We start from the raw sequence: 18,309 nt of genomic DNA on the forward strand, positions 1-18,309 counted from the left end.
CTGTGATACAGTACGTCTGAAGAGAGAACTCTTCAGGTCTCGTGTGCATTTGTATTTTTCATATAGCCCTTGTATGATGCTTATGACTAGGTAAATTTGTGCTGTGGATTAGGATGCATACATACACACAGCACATAAAATAGAGCAGGTGCCCAAAACATGGTGGCTATGTTAGCACACTGAACTGTATGTCTAGGGAGCATAAGTAGGTCAACCAGAGGGCTGTGCTTTATTTTTCTAATTTGAGGTTTTGTCTTCATTCTCGAACAACACATGTTTCAGGGCCCCAAATTTGCATAAAAGTCAGATTTCAAACTAGATTATATTTGTACTAGGATGACATCTTCTGATGGCTGGTCTGGGCCCTAGGCTCCAGCCATAACGCTCACCATGAAACCTAAATTATATTTCCTAAGAGTTAGATTTGGTTTCTTTTCAGCAACTTTGTTCAATACAAGTGTTAGATAGGAGCTCTGAGAGCTGTAATCTCCCCCAAGTCACACCAGGCTTTTTATCATCAGCCATGTGAATAATAGTGCATGATCAAGAGCAGGAATTTGACATCAATTGAGAGCTCTAATCCCAGCTCAGTCAGCTCCTAGCTGTGTGACCCTGGGCAAATGGCTTAACCTCTCTGGGCCTCAGGTCTGTCATTTATAAAATTGAGATGAAAAGAGTACCTACCTCTGGGACTTCCCTGGTGGCGCAGTGCTTAAGAATCTGCCTGCCAACATAGGGGACACGGGTTTGAGCCCTGGTCTGGGAAGCTCCCACATGCCGCGGCGCAACTAAGCCCATGCGTCACAACTACTGAGCCTGCGCTCTACAGCCTGTGTGCCACAACTACTGAAGCCTGCGCACCTACAGCCCGTGCTCCGCAGCAAGAGAAGCCACCACAATGAGAAGCCCGTGCACCGCAATGAAGAGTAGCCCCCGCTCGCCACAACTAGAGAAAGATGGCACGCAGCAACGAAGACCCAATGCAGCCAAAAATAAAGTAAATAAATTTATTAAGAAGAAAGAAGGAAGGAAGGAGAAAGAAAGAAAGAGAAAGAAAGAAAAAAAGAGAAGAGTACCTACTTCACAGAGTTGTCAGACTTACTACTTGAGATACTGCGTGTAAAGCACAGAGAACTCAGCAAATGTTAGCTATTGTCTTTCTGAGGAGATTGGCAGTGCGTTTGTCTGCGGGAGCAGAGGGGAAAGTTTTTCTCCAGGGAGTCTGGATAAATGCTGGTTCTTCAACAAAGGGGGAGGGTTTAAAGGCAGCAATGTTTGGGCTGCTGCAGGAAATGGAGACTGCAGAATGCCAGCTGGGTGGGCCTGCTTATCAAGGTTTTGGCCTGGGGGTTTTTAGCATGTCTCCTGGAATGAGTTTGAATTAAGCAGTTTCCTACTGACCTTTTCATCAAATTTGCAGATGTCCATTTACTTGAGTGAGTCCCCTTGTGCTATTTTGGGAAGACTCCAAACTTTTAAACTTCACATAACTGCTTCTGAATGTCTGCTTTCATAGTGCACTTGGGTTGAGATGTTCAGCTACAGAGGTTTCCATGTGAGTTGGGTAGGCAAATAAGTAACCAAATCTTCTGGGAACCCGGCAGAACTGTACTAACCAAGAGTCCTTCATACTCTGCTGATGCTAGACTTTGAGCAGTTCCAATCTGGTAATGGCTTGGGTCTTTGTTCATTGTTCTTTTAAATTAGTTTTGTTTTTTTTTTTTAAGAAGTAATATATATATAGTACAACATAAAAAGGGACAAAAGGTATACAGTGAAAAGTAAGTTTCCTGGGAATTCCCTGGTGGTCCAGTGGTTAGGACTGCGCACTTCCATTGCAGGGGCATGGGTTCAATCCTTGGTCGGGGATGGTTGGGGAACTAAGATCCCACAAGCCGCTCAGCATGGCCAAAAAAAAAAAAAAAAAAAAAGGTAAGTTTCCTTGTCACGCTGACTCTCAGTCACTAAGTTCTCCCCAGAAGCAGTCACTGTTTCCAGTCTTTTGTATCCTTCTAGAAATATTCTGTGCATATATGATTGGGTTTTTACTCAAAGTTTGATCTGTAAAGAAGTCTTCATGAGAACAGCAGGTCATCCAAATTTAAATAACTATATGAGGTTGATGTATAGCCTGAACACCATAATTACAGTATAAACATGCACCAGTAATAAATAAAATATTCTTTGTCCATCAGAAATAATTAAATCAACCACATCCTAGCCTATCCCTAGTAGGAGGGCAGCTAATTCTGCAACAGGTTTTTAAAGCTCTCATCTTAGGCCTTAGATGTCTCTATCTTGTTAAGTAGTGTATAATTTAAGGTTTTTTTTTGCTTTTGTTTGGTTTTGGTTGACTTACCATTTGAAATAGGAGAGGTAGCATGGCTTAGTGGGAAGAACAGGAGCTACGAAGACCTACATTCAGATGCCAGTTTTGTCGCTTAAAACAGCTAGACTTTGGGCAAGTTACGAATCTGAGCCTCTCTTTCTTAATATGTAAAATGGATTTAATAACATCTATATTAGGTGTTGTGAGCACTGAATGAGACAGGTAATTCAAAGTACCTTGTTTAATGACTGGCACATGGCCATCGAGAAATGGTAGCTGCAATTATCAGTGGTGTCTGCCGGCAGTGCATGTTCCCTACATATGTGCAGAGCAAACAAGTAGTGAATTCTGCAGAATTTCAGCTTCTCCACTAACTTCCAACGTTCTCAATCAACTTGCAAAGGAGCTTTATGACTCCGTGGCTTTGTAACCCTGCATGCCTGTTTAGGGGTTCCTTGGGGTTTGCGCTGTAGTGTTTTATGGTCCACTCTTGTTTATTTCATCCTACTGAAGTTGCCTCCGAGAATTTTCCTCTAATTTAAAAATTACTGAGGGCCCAAAGACCTTATTTATGAGGGTTATATCTATCGATATAATTTACCATATTAGACATTAAAATTTTAAGATTTATTTTAAATTCATTTAAAAAATAATAAACCCAAAACATGTTAACAGAAATAACATTTTTAAGGAAAAAAACTATCTTTTCCAATACAAAACAAAAAAATGTTGCAAAAAAAGTGACGTTGTGTTACATTTTTGCAAAATTCCTTCATGTCTGGTTTAGTAGAAGGCAAATGGATTCTTACAATGCTTCTGCATTCAGTCTGTTGCAATATGATGTTTTGGAAGAAAAGGAAGCAAAGGAAGAAAATTCAACCTCACACAGATTGGTAGTTAGAAAAGAGAGGACTTGGTGGACCCCCTGGGAGAGTCTCAGGGACTCCCCAGCGTCCTGGGACCATGCTGCCCAAAGTCTGGTTTATTTCCCGCAGGAGACTTTAAATGCCTTGAAAGCAGAGAATATTTCTTCATTCAGAGGGTCACTGAATCCTAGTTCCTGACCTTCTCCACAGTTTTCACTTGGAACATGTGATAAAATGTTTTGGACAGCCTGACTGATAGAGGGAGCTATTGGCCAATACTAGCCCACAAATATAATACCGAGATTAAAGACATTTCTCACAGAGGCTGAAACAGATTTCGACAGATCTGGTGTCTGAACAGCCACATCCCTGTGCTCCCCAACATCTGCTTCTCAGAGAGGCCGCCAAGAAGGCAAGGCAAAAGTTAGACTTACCAAGATCAACTTAAAAATATCTGCATTTATTTTAAAAAGGAGAAAAAAATTTACAATAGCCAAAAAAGTGGAAGCAACCCAACTATCCAGCCACGGATGAATGGAGAAACAAAATGTGGTACATACATACAGTTGAATATTATTCAGCCTTAAAAAGGATGGAAATTCTGATACATGCTACAACATGGATGAATCTAGAGGACATTATGCTAAGTGAAATAAGCCAGTCACAAAAAGACACATGTTCTATGATTCCACTTATATCAGGTATCTTGAGTAGTCAAGCTTATAGAAACAGAAAGTAGGATGGTGGTTGCCAGGGGCGGGGGGAGGAGAGAATGGGGATTTGTTTAGTGGGTATGAAAATGTTCTGGAGATCAGGTGTACAACAGTGTGAATATACTTAACACTATTGGACTGTACACTTAAAAATGATAAAGAAAGTAAGTTTTATGTTATGTATATTTATTTTGCCACGATTAGAAATAAGTTTTTAAAAAAAGAAATGGGAAGAAAGAGCAAACTTTTTTCTCTAATTTAGTTCTGGCTGATTTCACCCTTTCTTTTTTTTAAAATTTATTTATTTATTTATAGCTGTGTTGAGTCTTAGTTTCTGTGCGAGGGCTTTCTCTAGTTGCGGCAAGCGGGGGCCACTCTTCATCGCGGTGTGCGGGCCTCTCACTATCGCGGCCTCTCTTCTTGCGGAGCACAGGCTCCAAACGCGCAAGCTCAGTAATTGTGGCTCACGGGCCCAGTTGCTCCGCGGCATGTGGGATCTTCCCTGACCAGGGCTCGAACCCGTGTCCCCTGCATTAGCAGGCAGACTCTCAACCACTGCGCCACCAGGGAGGCCCTTCACCCTTTCTTAACTATTCAATTCAGTTGTACAATTGTTTATTGAGTACATTCTATGTATAAAGTGCTTCTAAGGAACAAAGATCAGTTAAACAGTGCCCATAATCAAGGAGCTTGCCCTCTAGTAGAGGGTTGGTTAATTTATGCACACAAACAAGTAGAAGGCCACAAGACATGCAATAACAGAATGCAAATAGGTCTCGGTGAAGGTGATGCCTGGACTGGAACTTAAGGACAATAGAATTTCTGTTGAGACTGAGTTGTTGCGGGGGGGCAGGATGAGCACAAAGAAGACCAACTAGTTTCCTGCCTTGTCCTTCAGGTGAAGGCTTGGAATTGTGTTTCAAGAGATATTAAAGATCTTTGGTCCAATTTCCCATTTAATCCAGGAATCCATTCTAGTTGAATGAAGAAAGAAATCAGGAGGCAATTCCAGGGAAGGAAATGTGACTATTGCAGGGAAACCATGGTCCAGGGTAAAGCACATTGGATTGGTTTATAGATTTGCTTTCCATCTTGCTTCTGCCTGAGAGCTCTGTCAACCTCTCTGAGACTGGGTTCCTCTGTTCCAAAGCTGTCACATACTACAACAAACATATGTGAAAATCCTTGGCAAGCATTTGAAACTCCATGTTACCTTCTCCTTACTATTCTGGCTAATTTCTACTCCTCTTTCAAGGCTTAGCTCAGGACTGGCTGGGATGGAAAAGTTGTGCACTATGGTCCACTCTACCTTCACACTGCATTGAGTGGCCTGCTCACAAGTCCATCTCACCAGCCTGTGAACTCCCTGAGGGTAGGCGGTGTCTGTTTGATTTCTGTAACCCCCAAACTTGGCACAGTGCACAAGTCATTCAGTAGGTAAGTAGCTAAGAGCACTGGCCTTGAAAATCACACCGTCAAAGGTTAAATCCTGGCTCTGCCACTTAGTAGCTATGTGACTCTGGACAAGATCCTTAACGTCTTTCCTGGGCCTCAGTTTCTTCAACGTCAAAGTGGGGATAATAATGAAAACGACTTCATAGGCTGTCGTGAGGTGTTCAAAACAAACTCAAGCACTTAAAGCTTATGGCCCAGTGCCTGAACAGAAACTTACTATTAAGTTCTTTATATGTTTGTTGCATAAGAAGATAAAGCTGTAAATAACTACACTCTTTTCTTAAAAGGGTCACCTTCGTATCAGAAAACTTTGCTGAGCCCCTGGTGACTTACCCCTACTTCTGGGGCTCTGGGGTGACTGACGTCCCTCAAAGGAGCAGGAGTCCCAGGACCGGCCGGGGGAGGGCGGGGCTCTGTTTCCCGGTGCCCGGCGGGGCGGAGACCGGCGCGAGGTCACGTGGGGTGCGGGAGGCGGGTCTTTGCGCGCGCAGGTCACGCGGCCGGTGTTGACACTTCCGGGTGGGACCGCAGGGAGGCGGCGGGGCAGGGGCTGGCACCTCCCGCAGCAGCCATGGCGTATACCGGCCTCACCGTGCCTCTCATCGTGATGAGCGTGTTCTGGGGCTTCGTCGGCTTCCTGGTGCCCTGGTTCATCCCTAAGGGTCCCAACCGGGGGTAAGTGGGCCAGGCCCGCCTGGGGAGGGACGCGCGGTGAGGACCCGCAGAGCCGGGAGGGGGAGGGGGCGACCCCGCACCGGTCGGAGACCTTGCCCGGGTGATCCTGCCCTTCAATCAGGCCCCGACCCCCGTGCAGCCCCCCGACTTCCTTATCGCAGCAGCCTCAGTGTCTCCCGGCCTGAGCGTGAGGAGGGTGACTTCCGGCGGACCCTCCTTGGGAAGGAGTTGTAGGGGAATTTTTTCTCATCACGTCTCTGTGTGGGGAGGCTGCAGTCGGAAATGGGTTTATACCGACTCAAGGAGAAGTTGGGGTTCGTCCCTAGACGGCTGTCGCCCCTTTAGCCCTGCCGTCCACCCAAATGAGGCCTCGTTTGCCTAAACTTTAAAGGAACGGATCAAATAAATAAAACAGAAATTGATCTCTCTGCCTCACAGGCTGTCGCAGTTGCACAGGACAGCTTGTGCAACAACACTGAGCCCAGGCCTTGCATCTAGTGGGCGCCAGGATCTAGCTGGGGCTTGATCTAGAGCGAGATTAATTACCAAAGAGTCGGAGGTATTGTTTAGAAACCCCTGCGTCATACCTTTCCAAGGGCTCTCCAGCCCTTGTATATGAGTGTAACAAGCTCTTAGAATAATTGGTTAAGAAAGACTTTTTTCCCCCAGACTTCTTTGTTAAATAGAGCTTTATCTGTTTTGTAAGTAAACTTTTTTTTTTATTGTAGTATGAAACAGAGTCTTATCTTCAAAGGGGCTTTGGAACACCCTCTTTCTAGTTCCTCTTTGCCTTTTAGTCATTTTTTCTCAGCGGCAAGATCATGTGGGGTGAAACTTAGACTGAAGTCACAGATTTGGGGGAACACCATCTCTTGTTTTATTCTTTGAAACGAATTGGTGGCTTCACAGTGCTCTGCGTGCATAGTAGGCATTCAATAAAGAGTTATTGAGTGGATAACTCTATTGCCTTTATTAAAGGAAAGAAAATGCTATTACTTCCTTAATGTTTTGTGACCTGAACCCCTTTTGCTCTCTGGAATAAACTGTGTTAGACCTGTTACTTCCATCGAGCTTACAAGTAAATCATAATTTGTTTAAAAAGGAAAAATGGTAGATGAATTTCTATTATTTCATTGTATTAGGTTCCTCCTCCCCACCCCACCCCTAGCATCAGTTGTATAGGGTCATCTTTCCAGCCTGTAATAGATGATTTAGAGTGTCAGAATTCTGGGGTTATTAAAACAATTTGTATTAACCAAATTTAATTTCTTGGACTTGTTTCTCCTACTGGCATTAGAGAACAACATAGTACTCCTTTGTTGTGTTTCTGTCTTCAGCTGTTTCATTACCCACTGTCTGCCTTTCCAGCCTTCATACTCAGAAAGCATTTATTAATGTTCTGGTAGTGTTGACCACTCCTTTCTTGAAGACCCCCATTTGGGGCCCACTATGCCCAGCCTTGGGTCTTGATGCCACTGCTGTTACCCAGGGTAATGAAACGCCTCCAGTGGTCTATGGGCTACTCAGTTTCTAGCCTTAGCGTCACTATTCAGGTTTGACCTGCTAGTGATATGTTATCTGGATCTAATTCATAGCCTCCACCTCAGTCCTTGTATTTCCTGCTCTTGGCAGGATTGAGCAGGTCTTAAAACACTAGGTGTCTCCTAGGAGTTACTGTATTACACTTTGAGAAACACTGCTCCCAGCTGGATGATCCCTATGACCTTGGATAGTTTAGTTAACTTTTCCATGTTCCCGTTTCCTCATTGTAAAATGGAAATATTAGTACTAAATTAGTATTAGTTCCCCTTTACCTTCTGAAAAGACTGCAAGTGATTTTTTTTTTTTTTTAAATACACGAAGGAGCTGAATTGATTCAAGGATTACAGTGAATTTTTAACGCGGGAGAGCATTTCTGATTTGAAGGATTAAAAACATCTTCATTAGGAGATAAGTAAAGGTGCTGTGTGAGAAGGGAAGAAAGGAGACTTTGCTGTTAAATCCTCTTCTCTGAGACCCCTACACATCAGAATGCAGAAACCTGGGTGATTAGGAGGTTTTCAGGACCTCATGAAGCTGGGGGGAAAAGGGAGCAAAAGGGAAAAAACTTCTGAATCTATGTATAACATAAAGCAAGCCTCTTATTCTCATCTTTTCTACAACTGAAAAAGGGCTGGATAAAATGAAGTCTGTACCTGGAGTACTGGTTCCTGACCATTCCTATTTTTCATGATTTCCCATTCTCCTCTTTAGGAATCCACAGATTCTCTAAAAGCTTCAGATTTTTTCACAGTGGCTCCCTTAGCAGTAGTTGTGGGGGAGGGAATGGGGACAGAGTGCAGGGAATAGTGTTACAGTTCAGTCAGCTCCAATTTTTTCAGACATAACATTTTTGAACATTCAGAAAAATAAAGTAGTATAGATGTTGTATAACACCACCTAGATTCAATAATGCTAACATTCATATTTGCTTTATATTTGCTTTGTCTATGAATCCAGGTGTACATACATAAATACATAATTTTGCTGAATCATTTGAAGGTAAATTGCAGTCACTATGACACTTCACCCCTAAACTCTTCAGCAGGCAATAACTTAGAAGAAGCATATTAGGAACTGATATTTTAATGAAGCACATTAGGAACTGATATCTTAATTAAAAATTTTTTTTTCTTTTCTTTTTGGCTGCATTGCACCACGCGGCTTGCGGGATCTTAGTTCCCTTACCAGGGATTGAACCCGCACAGTGGAAGCACGGAGTCCTAGCCACTGGACCACCAGGGAATTCCCATGAGGGAGCTTTTGATATCGAACTATTAATCAAGTAGTACAAAGGGGCCTCAGCTGTTTCCGTTGTCTGAGATGGTCTTTTGGGGAAGAGAAAGACTGAGGGAGGGATTCCAGGTTGGGGCAGGGGAATGGAAGAAGATGAGCAGAAGCTTGGAATGGAGAATAATAAACAATAACCCCCAATACCTATTTATATATGTACTATAAGGTACATGTTTTGAAGAATGTGCCTTCAGGATATATCCAGAGTCTGACCAGTTCTCACTACAGGCACTGCTACCACACTGGCCCATTGGCGCAATTCCCCACTAACTGGTTTTTCTGCTTTTCCTTTTGCTTTCTCTTCCCTAGTCTATTTCCACCCTGCGGAGAGATCCTACTAGAATTTGGGTCAGATTTTGTCAGTCCTCTCCTCAAATCCCTCCAAAATAGCTTCCCTTTTCCTTTCAGAGTCTACCAGATACCTCTGACCTCACTTCCTACCAGGCTGTCCTTGCTCAGCTCAGCCACACCGGCCTCTGTCCTCTTTGAAGGCCTGATACCCTCTCACCAGGAACCTTTGCTTTGCTAAACTTCAGGAGTTTTCATCCCTTTTGTTCACTCCTCTCTCCCCAGAGCCTGGTGCATACAAGTCACTCTGAATCTGTTGAATGAATGAATGGACAAGCCAATGTATTAACTACAGAAAATATATGCACACACACAGAATTTCTAAAGGATGAGTTAAACATAATATATATAGGAGTTCAGATATTTGCTCCCTGCCTTCTAGGAAATAGTCTTTCTTACTCTATGGGGTGTGGAGACCCCCTCTTTGGAAATCACGCCTGTGGATGATGGGGGGGGGGCACTGAAAGGTGATAAGCTGCAGAGTGATGTAATGAAAGGAATATTTTAGAAAGGTTAACCCAAGGTGATTGTAGGAATGAATGAAAGATTGTATGGATAGAATGAAAGGGAAGGAGGAAAGTTTTGAATCTGCCAGCGGTTAGCCAGGCAAACCTGATGAATTTTGATTTTAACGATGGGAATAGAAAGGAAAAAAATCCACATAAGGAGAGCTGCTTCAAAGGACTAATCCACAGCATTTGGTGACTGTGAAGGTGCAGGGGAGGCATGAGTAAAAAGATGACAGATTGGAGGGGTGGGTCAGATGGGTGGAAATGGCAGAGCTTCTCTGGAGTAGGAGATTTAGATTTGGAAAGAGAAATGGGAAAAGAATATCATGAATTCAATTTTTAAATGTTGAAATTCAGCTGATCAGAGATCCAGTTTTAACTGTTTTTCAGACAGGAATGGAGATGGGGAGAGGTCAAGGCTAGAAAGTCATACTTTTGTAACAGGGAAGAGCTAAGTCGGACTCCACGTTGGATCTGTTTCTTCGACTTTAACCTTTGCTTTTCATTGCTTTTGTTATTATAATCATACATAATGGCCTGCCTCAGGGAACCCTGTCCCTCTGCTAGCCCTGCTCACCTGTGAGTGGCTGCAAAAAAGAAGAAACTAACACATCCCCTCACCGAGGCTGGTCATTCCAGGAGATGTTTTGCAAGACTGATGGCCCTTTTACTTTACTTCCTCACCGCCTCTCCCTCTCTGTTCTGCCTTTTTACTTTACTTCCTCACCGCCTCTCCCTCTCTGATTCTATAAAAGAAACTGGCATCCACACCCAGAGAAGATGGCTTTTCGGAGACACCAGTCTGCCATCTTCTCGGTCTGCTGGCTTTCCGAGTAAAGTCGTATCCCTTGCCTCAACACCTCGTCTCTGACTCATTGGCCTGTTGTGTGGCGAGCAGAGCAAGCTTGGACTCAGTAACATTTTTAGCAGTATAGTGTCATTTCATTGCAGAGAATACTACCAAATAGGGCAGTTACTTGGATGTCAAAGCTAATTACCACTACAGCCTTTTGTGTTCAGTTTCAGATGGGTTTGGATTAGACCCCTAAACTGTGGCATCAGTACACATTCCCTTAAATACAAATGTTAATGACTTCCGTAGAATTCTGCCGTGTGCACCCCAGGGCACCCTGCTGTCTACTGGTGTTTGAACAGATTAAGATGCATTTTCCTGGTGTGCAATCCTTGCCAGGTTTGATCACCTGGGAAGGGAACTTAAACCTCCTGCAAAGTCTGCATAGTTTGCTAGTTATCTAATGCTTGCACTTTTTTTTTTCTCCAGAGTTATCATCACCATGTTGGTGACCTGTTCCGTTTGCTGCTATCTCTTGTAAGTAGTTTTTTCCTAAAACAATAAGCAGTTATTCCTGGTATTTATCATGTATGTGAATAAAAGTTAAATAAGTGGAGCATGATTGTCGTGAAACTTTACATTTTTGTTTCACTGGGGCTTGTTCCTGGTGTAACATCTAGAAATAGTATCCTAAGGTTGAAAAGAACACTTTTCCTATGTTCAGTATATTTACCTAAGAACTGTACAGATGCTCAGTTCTTCTGGCAATACAAGTGTAATTTATTTGGCACAAATTTCAATCATACAATTAGCCAGAAATTGTCATTGTACTGCTTTATATTTTACTACTGTGAAGTATTTGAGCCTACTCATTTCACTTAAATATCTCACTATGAAGCCAATAAAGCCATTCTTTATTATTTATTTATTTATTTTTGTCTGCGTTGGGTCTTCATTGCTGTGCGTGGACTTTCTCTAGTTGTGGCGAGTCGGGGCTTCTCTTGTTGCAGAGCACGGGCTCTAGGCACGTGGGCTTCCGTAGTTGTGGTACATGGGCTCAGTAGTTGTGGTTCATGGGCTGTAGAGCGCAGGCTCAGTAGTTGTGGCGCACGGGCTTAGTTGTTCCGCGGCATGTGGGATCTTCCTGGACCAGGGCTCGAACCCGTGTCCCCTGCGTTGGCAGGCAGATTCTTAACCACTGCGCCACCAGGGAAGTCCTGCCATTCTTTATTATAACTTTTGTTTATCTCATGAATAGACGTTGAGCTAGAATTGTGATTGAGTAGAGTAAGGGTAATTTTTTTAAGCAATTCATTATACACTGTATCAAAGTATGATAATAATTGGCATCTGTTCGAATAGATTATATAAACTTGAATGAAAGCTTTAGGATATGTGAGGTCATTTCTCAACATATATTTTTGGAATACTGTTAAAAATGGCAAAACTGCATTTGAACTATTATTTTTTTTAAATTAATTAATTAATTTATTTTTGGCTGCATTGAGTCTTCATTATTGCACGGGCTTTCTCTAGTTGTGGCGAGCGGGGACTTCTCTTGTTGCAGAGCACGGGCTCTAGGCGTGCAGGCTTCAGTAGTTGTGGCTCGTGGGCTCTAGAGTACAGGCTCAGTAGTTGTGGCGCACAGGCTTAGTTGCTCCGTGGCATGTGGGATCTTCCTGGATCAGGGCTCGAACCCGTGTCCCCTGCATTGGCAGGTGGATTCTTAACCACTGTGCTACCAAGGAGGTCCCAGTTGAACTATTCTTTCTTTTTTTTTTTTAATTGAGATATATTTCACATACCATAGAATCTATCCTTTTAGGGATTGCTTGTTAAGAGTTTAGAACCAGCAATTCTCTTTTCTTAAAGAGAGCTTGCTAGCTTCCTGAGACTTCCTTATATGGAAAGTATTGGTGATGGCCAGCTCTTGCTTAGTGCCCACATGTGGTAGGAAACAGCATTCTAATCCTGTGATGAAAGGCCGTGGCTCTGAATCTATACATTTCTTGTATCCTGGGACTTTTGCACTAAGGTTTTTCAAAGAGGTTTGTGGGTATGAGCCAATTCTGGTTGTTGGCATAGATCAAAATCTGCCCCTGACAAAGAGTTATTACCATGAATTTTGGCTATCTGGCCATTCGGTTACTTGCTTCAGTGCAACTTGAAGTGTTTAAAGCTGAATCATACATATAGCACTATAGAAGTTTGGCTAAATGATGATGATGTTGTTTGACTGCCTCGATACGAGTGCTTATGTGATGAGACTTTATATGCAGTTGGCTTGTTTAGTCTTTTCTTTTTAGTTAGAAAGGTAAAGAGGCTTTTTCAGGTCATAGCTCAGCCCCTAGAATGGAAGTCTGACAGGTAGCGAATAGAGGGCATTTTTATCCTAGCTGTGTTTAGCTCTAAAGAGTAAATGAGAAGAAATACATGCATCATCAAGAATTCCTCGTTTAAGTAGGGGTGACTGAGTACCAGCCTATCCTACCGAATCTCTAGAAATTCCAGCAAGGGAGCTCTTAATCAATCCAGGAGCCAAGGAGTGGTCCTGTAATTGAAAAAGCCTTTGTTTTCATTCCTTTGATCTCTGCTGCATGTGCAGTAAGGTTAGTGGTGGGATCTTAAAAAAAAAAAAAAGACAAAATTATTGCGCAGAGGAATGACTTGAGATTAAACCAAGATGATGTTAAAATGTTTTGTGACTTTCTGGTCCTCCATCGTCTTTGAAATCTGGTTAACTTTCCTGTTATTCTCTTTTTTTTTAAGTTTTCTTTTTTTTAAAATAAATTTATTTATTTATTTATTTTTGGCTGTGTTGGGTCTTTGTTGCTGCGTGCGGGCTTTCTCTAGTTGTGGTGAGCGGGGGCCACTCTTCGTTGCGGTGCACGGGCTTCTCATCGTCATGGCTTCTCTTGTTGCGGAGCACGGGCTCTAGGCACGCGGGCTTCAGTAGTTGTGGCACGTGGGCTCAGTAGTTGTGGCTTGTGGGCTCTAGAGCGCAGACTCAGGAGTTGTGGTGCGTGGGCTTAGTTGCTCCGCGGCATGTGGGATGTTCCTGGACCAGGGCTCGAACCCGTGTCCCAGGGCTCGAACCCGTGTCCCCTGCATTGGCAGGCGGATTCTTAACCACTGCTCCACCAGGGAAGCCCCTTGATATTGTCTTTAAAACAGGCAGGAGACCTGTCAGCCTCACGCCTCCTATCTTCATTTTCAAGTATAAAATAAAATAATTGGACTTGGTTGGAAATTATGTCACTTTGAGTCTTAGTAACTTAGTTGAGGACAGTCTGTGAGCCCTTACCTCTTGCTGTCTAGCTTTTTTCCTTTGTCCCAATGTGCTGGTGACTGCTCTATTGACAGTGGGTCAGTACTGTCATCAGTGTATTAATAAAGTTAGTTAGTACGCAGTGTTCCAACATTAAATGCTTCTGGAGGCCATTTTATGGGGAAATGAGCTGGGTGGTGTAGACTTTATGCAATTGTTTTTTTCTTTTGTTTCTTTGAAACCTGATCATATATCCTATTTAGCAAAATATCTGCCTGAAGCATACAGGTGGAATTCAAATCCCAAGTATTTCACATACCTTATTCCACAAAGGGGTGGGATTCTGTAATAAATTTAATTTGAAATTCAAAGGACACTTTACTGTTTGGCACTAGTACATATAGTTTTTTGAAAATACCTCATTTGCAATAAGACACCCCCAAAGAAACTAGATTTCCTAAACAAAGTCATGTTTTGAAATACATTCATAGACTTTTGAATTGCCTTCTCTTTGTGGCATTTTTTCCCTCCTTCCAGTTTGTTCTAGTTCAAGGTTAGATTCCGCCAGCCGAACCTTGTTTGAGCTCTGAATAAATCAGGATCTCTGCCAGTACAACCAGCTTGTGTTGCTAGTTCAGCACAGTAAAGTCTGAATGCTCTACATCTGGTTTTCTTTCTAAGGCACAAGATCACTTTTGTTTCTTAAGCATACAGGCCTTTTAGTTACTATTCTATACTTTCTCTTGGTCTTTGGTTAGTTGTTAATGTCGGGTTATGTTGTAGCTTACCCAGAGTTACAAAACTCACATCCTAGGGGTAAATTAGAAATTTAGTGTTGTATTGTGAAGGTACAATTGCTTCTTGGAAAACATGCTGTATCTTTAGCACTTGACTAATTGTAAATCTTACCAGCAGAGTGATATAGGAAAAGAAATGTTGACTAGGAGACCAGGAGACCTTGGTTCTGCTAGGCTGAATAATATTTGGCCTGATTATGTTGTAGTGTGGTTTGGTAAATTTTTAAATAAGATGCTGTGTGTGAAAACTTATAACAAAGGATAAGAAAAATGTAGTATTATCAGTGATTTTTAAAAATAAATTATTTTAATTCAAAGAACTATATGTTACTTGTAAGCAGTTTGCTTACATTGCCTTTGTAGCATTTATTTTATTGGGCCTTATTAGAGTTCATTCACTCAACTTATTTATTGTTAATAATAATATATACTAATAATACTATAAGGAACCTACTGTGTACCAGGCACTGGATATATAGCAGAAATATTCTGCCTGCCCTCTTTTTTTTTTTTAATAAATTTATTTATATTTTTAATTTATTTTTGGCTGCATTGGATCTTCGCTGCTGCACATGGGCTTTCTCTAGTTGTGGTGAGCAGGGGGCTACTCTTCTTTGCAGTGCGCAGGCTTCTCATTGCGGTGGTTTCTCTTGTGGCGGAGCGTGGGCTCTAGGCACGCAGGCTTCGGTAGTTGCGGCACGCGGGCTCAGTAGTTGTGGCTCGTGGGCTCAGTAGTTGTGGTGCACGGGCTTAGTTGCTCTGCGGCATGTGGGATCTTCCCAGACCAGGGCTCGAACCCATGTCCCCTGCATTGGTAGGCGGATTCTTAACCACTGTGCCACCAGGGAAGTCCCCTCCCTGCCCTCTTTAGGGAGGGGAGACAGACAGCAAACAGAGAGCCAGTGAAGCCGCCTGTCACTTCCCAAAGAGGTTTCCTCATCTACGCATTCCCCCAAACCCCTACTCTGTGGCCCCCAAACGAGTCCCCCTCACTCACTTCTCCAGCCCCCTAATACTGCCCATCACACAGGACCTGCACAGCCTTCAGACACTTTCCCCTACGTGTCCAGGAATTTGCAGATCCACAGCTGAGCCCAGCCTTGCTTTGGTCCTGGCTCTAGAGCCAGTTTGGGGACAGGACATGATTACCTCCCAGGGCCAGGGTTCTTCACTTTGGTTTCCCACCAAGTACCCACAGCTAGTCAGTTTCTAGAATGTTCTTTACTATAGCATGCTTTGTTTTGTTTTTTAAACTTTCTGTTTTTCGACTTTTAAAACTTACGGTATGCTCTCTACAAAAGTAGAATAATGTAATGAACGAACCTTCACATGCCTGTCATCCGCGTTGAAAAATTATCAACTTGTGGCCAATCTTGTTACATCCCTACACACTTTCCCGTTCCACCCCAGATTTTTTTGAAGCAAATTCCAGACATCAGTTTATCTGTAAATATTTCAATATATGTATATCTCTAAAAGGTAATCATTCTTTTTTCAAGTACAGTCCCAAACCATTATCACACAAAAAAAGTTAATTACTTTATATCATCAAATATCATTTAAATTTCTCTAGTTGTCTCATATACTTTATTTGTATATTTATCTTACAGTTTGTTTGAATGAAGATGCTCATAAAGACCTTGCATTGCGATTAGCGGATGTGTCTTTCAAGTCTCTCTTTATTGGTTTCTTCTCCAAATCTCTTTTTTTCCTGGCATATTTTAATAGAAAAAAACCCAGATTGTTTGCCCCATAGTTTTCCAGAGTCTGTTCCTTATTAACTGCATACCCATGGTGTCATTTAACATAATCCTCTTTCTTCTGTATTTCCTGTAAGTTGGTAGGGATACTTAGGGGCTAGATCACATTCAGGTTCAATTTTTTGTTAAGTCTGTTTTGTAAATGGTGTTGATATTTTCATCAGGGGTACATAACGTCTGATTTTTCTTTGTGTTGTTGGCATCACTGATGATGTTCTATTTCTATAACTTCTTATTTATTCATTAGCTAGAATATGTCCATAAAGATTTACTTCATCAACTATTTTGTTATTCAAATAACTGAAAAACAGTTCACAAAGAAAAGCTAGGATATATGTGTGCTGTTCTCTCTGCTTACCTGTTTCAAAATAATAAATTGTTTCCTTAGCATCTTCCAGTGGTGAATAATGATTTTTGTTTTGTGTTAGTATCATTATGATCTGATACAATTAAACATATTTGATGTATTTCAATCCAGTATAATTAATATCCCTTTGCTGTTCAAATTGTCTCACCTTTGGCCAGTAGAAGCACCTGTATATGACCTTCTGTTAGCTGGTTGGTGGACTCTGTCTTCACCTCCAGCTTTGAAGCTCCTTCAGACAGGAGATGTGTTTGGCATAGGTGAAATGTCTGTCTTGTCTCTCCATAGATTGGTAATTTTTGTGTGTCTCTCTCCTGTCTTGTTTGGTGATGTCTGCTAATAAAAGGAAATAGCGGCATCAGTCCTGGAAAACAGTGGGTAATTAAAATTCAGTTTGTTCCTGAGATATGAAGTCCTCCTGCCCTTGCTCCTTTCAGCTTGGAACTCCCAGGTGGATAGCCAGAGGAAGCCATGTTCTGTTTTAGCTAATTTGCTTGTTGCCTTCGTAGGTTTTTCTGTTTGTATCTCTCATTTATAGTTGTCTGTTTGTTCCACAGCTTTGTTACCCATCTTCCCCTAGAATTCAACCAGTAAGCATTTCGTAGATTACCTACTCTGTGCCAGTTCCTGGGTATATGATAGAGAACCACGTCCCTGCCCTCCTAGAGGTGACAGTCCAGTGAGGGGAGTCAGACAAGCAGGTTAGCAACAGCAGCAGCAAAACTGTTCTTGATTTGTAATAGACAAAGTGAGAAGGTGCTTTAAGGAGCCAAACAGGGTGCTGTGATAGAGAACAGTGAAGGGGTGGGAGGGAGGGAGGGTTTATTGAGAGCGGTCACAGAAAGCCTGTTGGAGGAGGAGTCAGCCATGGGGGCAGCTGGAGGCAGGGTCTTCTGCAAACACGAAGGCACTGAGAGGTAAGGAGCTTGGAATGTTCTGGGAGGGTAGTGTGATGGGGTTTAATAGTGAGGCGAGGAGTGGTAGGTTTGGGATTTAGGTGAGGGCCAGGTCATGTAGGATTTTATGGGCTTGGGGTTTAGGTTTTATTTTAAGTGGATAGGAAATCTTTTCAGATTTTAAATAACGGAGTGATTTGGTCGGATGACCACTTTGGCTGCTCTGTGGAGAGCAGACTGCTTGGAGGCCAGAGTGGAAGCAGGGCCACAAGTTAGGAGGTTACGGCATTCGTTCAGGTGAGGAATCTTTGTGGTTTGGTCTGAGGTGGTGATAATGAAGATAAAGGGGGTGCACAGATTTGAGAACTAATTTGGGAGTAGAATTTATTGGTCCTGCAGGTGGAGGAGGTGGGAGGAATCAGCGATGGGTCCTTGGTTTCTGGATTGGGCCATTTATCAAGATGGTGAAGACTTGGGACAGGACAAATTTCAAAACAAAACTTCAGTTGAGGACGTGCTAAGATTGAGGTGCCTGTGAGCCTTCTAAGAGATACCAGATAGGAAACTGGATATAAGAAGAGAGATTGGAGGCCATGCGAGTGCATGTAATTACCTAAGGCAGTGGTTTTCTATGGGGCTGGCATCCAGCAGGTGGAGGCCAGGGATGCTGCTGAACGTCCTGCACTGCACAGTGGAGCCCTCCT

At 42.6% G+C, this 18,309-nt stretch overlaps 1 protein-coding gene and 1 long non-coding RNA gene across 3 annotated transcripts in view; one reads left to right on the forward strand and one right to left on the reverse strand.

The window, feature by feature from the left end:
• Positions 1–18,309, reverse strand: part of LOC309623865 — a 543,116-nt gene that overhangs the window by 3,210 nt on the left and 521,597 nt on the right. The gene's annotated exons all lie outside the window — the stretch shown is intronic.
• Positions 5,848–18,309, forward strand: part of ATP6V0E1 (ATPase H+ transporting V0 subunit e1) — a 36,113-nt gene continuing 23,651 nt past the window's right edge. Inside the window, exons 1-2 of one of the 2 annotated variants that reach the window (XR_014241689.1) lie at positions 5,848–6,038; positions 11,010–11,057. Coding sequence is in view for 1 of the 2 variants with exons in the window: in XM_082381122.1 (XP_082237248.1) it covers positions 5,935–6,038; positions 11,010–11,057 (152 nt within the window). In the remaining variant the exon portion in view is untranslated. The remainder of the gene's footprint in view (positions 6,039–11,009; positions 11,058–18,309) is intronic. The other variant, XM_082381122.1, reaches the window with a different exon arrangement.

Source organism: Balaenoptera borealis (assembly GCF_965194805.1).
Source record: "Balaenoptera borealis genome assembly, chromosome: 2".
Lineage (NCBI taxonomy): Eukaryota > Metazoa > Chordata > Mammalia > Artiodactyla > Balaenopteridae > Balaenoptera > Balaenoptera borealis.